General features: G+C 40.5%; 1 protein-coding gene across 1 annotated transcript; it reads right to left on the bottom strand.

Annotated features, from left to right (window-relative positions):
• Positions 1–898: 898 nt before the first annotated feature.
• Positions 899–2,158, bottom strand: LOC128769420 (homeobox protein Hox-B1b-like). The gene is given in 3 exon segments (XM_053883117.1): positions 899–1,374; positions 1,497–1,993; positions 1,995–2,158. Coding segments are annotated over 3 exon segments (942 nt in total). The 3' UTR covers positions 899–1,093.
• Positions 2,159–4,720: the final 2,562 nt, after the last annotated feature.

Raw genomic sequence — 4,720 nt, 5'->3', positions numbered from 1 at the left:
ATGGATCTCTTCTTCTGTCCAGCAGAATTTGGGTAACAAATCGAGGGTGAGGACTGGACTCCCTGGAGTTTGTTGTCATGTTTAGAGCCCCTGGAGGTATTTGGAGGTGAGAAGGTCAGAGAGAACCACCCCATGTGTCGCCAAAGATTCCTCTTGTCACATTATGCGAAGGCCCTTTGGTGTTTCCATTAATGGAGATAAATCAGAGGTGTCGTGCAAATGGAATGATTATATCAGAATGAAGTGACTTTTCAAACATTTTATTTGAGTAAATCCTCTGGAAAGTTGAAAAATACCCTGTAAATAAATAGTGCAAACAATAGCATTGATGGGACATCAGTGCTTTACAACAGGTAAATCAAAAAACACAAAATACAGGCAGAGTGGGTAACACTTTCAAATGAGGGTCGAGACACTTGTTTTTTTCTTTAGAGATGTGTGTACCAAACAAACAAATATATTGTGAATATTTATATCTTCAAGTGATATTACTGTGTTTGAAAAAAATGCACAGGTTATCTGTTGAGATATGCTCCGTTGGTCGTCAGACTGGCAACCCTCCATTCACCAAATAATGTTTTTGGAATTACTACCGAAATAAATACCTTTTCATGAAAAAGGAGGACTGAGAATTAATAATGCTCACAGTGTCTATAAGCCTAGTAATGACCTAAACATTGGTAATAACTAAATACAGTTCAATGTTTTGTAACCCGGCAGACTTTGATAAATGAATTCTTCTTGGAATATATATACTGTATATATATATATATATATATTTGAGATGAAGTTGATTCTGAAAATATTTTATCTAAATTTGAGATTATACTAATTTTATAAAATTATTCAAGTTCTCATTGAAAACATGTTCATATAAAAGACTTTTTAAATGCCAGAATTTTTCATTTTGATAATTCATCACTGTCTCTCACTGGTGTCGTGGCCTTCAAATCCCAGGACAGGCCCTGGAACCCCAATTGCAAAGTGTTACCTCTCATTCTCACTGATAGTCAACCACACATACCCTGATTCACAAGTCCATTTTGTTCTGGAATGGTGCAACTTTTTTTTTTTTTAGGTTTAAAGCCACAGTTCAGTCTTTATGAGGGGATTCCGGGCCTGTGGGTTCAGCAGGAGGGCTCTTCACCTGAACCTGCTTCTCTCGCTTCTTCTGCTTCATCCTGCGGTTCTGGAACCAGATCTTGACTTGGGTCTCGTTGAGTTCCAGACTGGCTGCCACCTCCACCCTCCTGGCCCGTGTCAGGTACTTGTTGAAGTGAAACTCCTTCTCCAGTTCAGTCAGCTGCTTCGTTGTGAAGTTGGTTCTGATCACGTTGTGCTGGCCGGGACCACCGCCGAACTCAGACAGAAGCGCTGTGAAATGAAGTGGAATGAGTGAGGGCGGTGAATGAAATGGGATGGAACTGATGACGGAGGATAAACAAAGTCGTTACGTTCTGTCAAATGAGTTCTGGTCTGGCATCCATTAGACTGACCTGTTTTGGGAGGATTCCTCTTCACTTTCATCCAGTCGAACGTTTTGGAACTTTCCTGCTCCACGTCTTTGTTCGAAGGAGGCACTCGTGTGTAACAACTTTCCGAATATTCTTGCGGCCTCTGCTCTCCGTAGTGCAGGTACTGGGTCGCGACCCCGCAGCTGTCCCCGGGGTACGGGGTCATCCCGACCTGCGCGTGGATGTAGCCGCGCTCCTGCTCGTGGCTCAGGCCGTACTGGTGGTAGTCCAGTGGAGGTCCGTACACGGAGTTCCCCGTGAACTGCAGGTCCACATTGGCCTGGTGGTGACCGTGCAGCGGCATGTTCTGGTTCTGATGCGACACCGCAGACACGTCGTGCGCGTAATTGTCACTTGTTGAGCTCGTCGTCATGTATCCGTGGTTCAGGTTGTGGTATCCGGTCTTGAAGAGGTTCGAGCCCCGGCTGCAAACCGGGTAGTCTAGGTAGGAGTTCATGCTGGTGATGCTCGGGTCAGCGGTCATTAATCGGCGCTCCCGTTGGCCCCAACCTTCGAGGTTGTATGTCAAAGCTGTAAAAGTGCCCTCCACCCCTCATATCACCTTCCTGACACGACCACGTGACCCCGCGGCGGCCAATCGCGGCGCACCCCGGGCGCTCCGTCAAATCTGAGGGCTCGTCCATCAAAGTGCGCACATTAACATGACAAACGCTTCAGTCACACTCGCTCATCCATCCGAGCGGAGTACAAACATTCAGACACTTTCAGCGCAATAACCTTAACTCTCGGTCACTGAATAACCAAGGTGGAAAAGTATTTTACAACTTTTACCTGCGTTGTTCTAAATGACCGTAAAACTATGTTTGGCACACCAATTTACTATCGATCGCTTGCGAGCATTTCAATACATGACTTATGACACTGCTCCAAGATTGTGAGAGTTGATGTCAGTCAACGCAGAAAATGAAGAGATTTGCAACAATTGTTTGTCCAAACTTTAATGCCACGGATTTTAGCCAAGCAACGCTTTGTCTTGTTAAGAATTAAATGGTTCCGTAAATATTACTTGGTTGTTCATGCCTTTGCACCTTTTGCAACACTTTTCATATAATTTGTTATTGTGAAAGTTATTACTGAGATTACTTTTGAGTATCTGTTTTGTTAACCATGTACAAGAACTGTATCCACAAAAATGAAATGTAAAAATATTGAGGCTATTTCCGTACTTTTATTTCATATCTAAGGGTTTGTTCAAGTCAACATTATGGTCACATTTAACTTTTTTGTAATTTTGGTCTGGAAATTAGGGTGTAATGATACGTTTTATTTTAAAAGCATCAGGCATCATAGAGTTATAGTCTAGGACAGTCACAGACAGTTGATCTCCAGCCTTCCAATAGGCTGAAGTAATCGCTGGAAGCATAAATCTCAATGACCCTTCTCATTCTGGTTGAGATCAGTCTTGTCTCCAGGCTACCTCTCTGTCCATTTGTCTCGAGAAGAGCTGGCTTTGCTATGTAGCACACACTTGAGAGAAATATTTTATAGCACCATTTTGTTACAACAGATTGGAACTTGATTGTGTTGTTGTATGTGTTCCCTTCAGGGTGAACATGGACCGATCCTTGAAACAATTCTGGGCTAAAGGTGAACCCAAAAATGTCTTTGACATTTATCATTTTCCCAGTGGCCTCTGAAAAATTACAATATTTTAGCTAGTTTCTCCGTAAAGAACTTCACAATGTCTGGTTTTGGCTTTCCTGAACGTAACGCAAAAAAGCCATTAAAACTCAAATTTGATTAGGAAATAATGTTCATTAACCTTTGGCCAAAAGTACATTTTTATCTTGTGAGGTTTTTTTTTAGCTCTCCCCAACAAAAGCAAAACCTGTCGATGAGCACATCTGAAAATCAGCTTAATTTCCTCAGACAATTCACCCGGAAGATTCTTGAGGAAATAAAAAGCCAGGCGGCAGAATTGGGTGATCCATCATGTCTCTTCTTCTTAAAAAGACGGACGGCTAGTGTGCCCCTTTTCAGCCATAACGGAACAAAGACACATTTAAAGAGCCATACTGGCCCTTTTCTTAATGCTTTGGACTAAATATCTCCCCGAACTCGCATCCTGATTGGTGTAATAGAATAAATGTGATGTTTTAGAGCGTTGGTGCTAATTAAACCTTCACCCCAAGTCTTTAGTGCTTTCCTTGTACTCTGGTGTCCACCACTCAGTGTTTGTTTATTCAGTCTGAGCAGCAAGATAGTGGCAAAGCGAAGTCTTTTTTTATTTGAAGAAAAAAAAAAACATTAATTCGGCTACACCGATGATAAAGTTCTTAAAAGAAAAGCCCTTGATTTATATTGACAAATGGTGGAAGATGTAGTCTTTTTCGTGTAACCTTTCATTCCTAAAGAAAGAAATTAGAATATTGACAATAGAATCAGTTATATGTCAGTTCAGTGCTTGTTTTCTTAAATACACAGTTTTATTGTCATCACCGATGCTGCTTCTACTTAACAGCAGCAATAGAGATAACCTGCATTTTCATGTATCACAAACTGATATTTGGGAATACAGAGTTTCACAGTACAAAAATCCAGTGGGATGTTATGGCAGAGACAGACGACTGTGAAATAGTCACAAGCAAAAAAAAAACAAAAAAAAAAAAACATGCGTATTGGGAATGTTCCATTCTTCCAGGTCAAAACTTATTTGTCTTACAAATTTAACTCAAGGTTTTGGTGCATAATTGGAAGTGAAATTGCCCTCAGAGTTGGTAAGCAGAACATTTTTCCGTGTGTGTTGTTCTTTTAATCATCAAATACAGAGCTTATTTTAATGAACACACTTTATAACTTGTTAATTAAGAAACAGAGATGCATCTTTTCCACCACTATCCTGTTCAGAAAGCAGGCGGATAATCTAAAGTGCTATATAAAAGCAATCTCGAGGAAACCCATTTTCTTCTCAAATAGACACATTATTTTGGCAATGTTATTTAAAACTGGGCAATTATTCAGATATTCCTGTAATTAATACCGTTTTATTGCGTCAGTTAAAATTTGTATTACTTTCCCAACACTTTAATGGTACTTTGTCACATAAATATCACACTGAACATCCTGCCAAAAACCGTCAAAAATACATAATTAAAATTATTGTGACGTCTTGAGTAGTGGAACAACACTGCTAATAAATAAATAAATACATCATTGGGAAGACATAAGTCTTAGATGTGACCGTC

This window comes from Synchiropus splendidus, chromosome 1, assembly GCF_027744825.2.
Source record: "Synchiropus splendidus isolate RoL2022-P1 chromosome 1, RoL_Sspl_1.0, whole genome shotgun sequence".
NCBI classification, from domain to species: domain Eukaryota; kingdom Metazoa; phylum Chordata; class Actinopteri; order Syngnathiformes; family Callionymidae; genus Synchiropus; species Synchiropus splendidus.
This window is presented reverse-complemented; position numbering and strand designations above follow the sequence as displayed.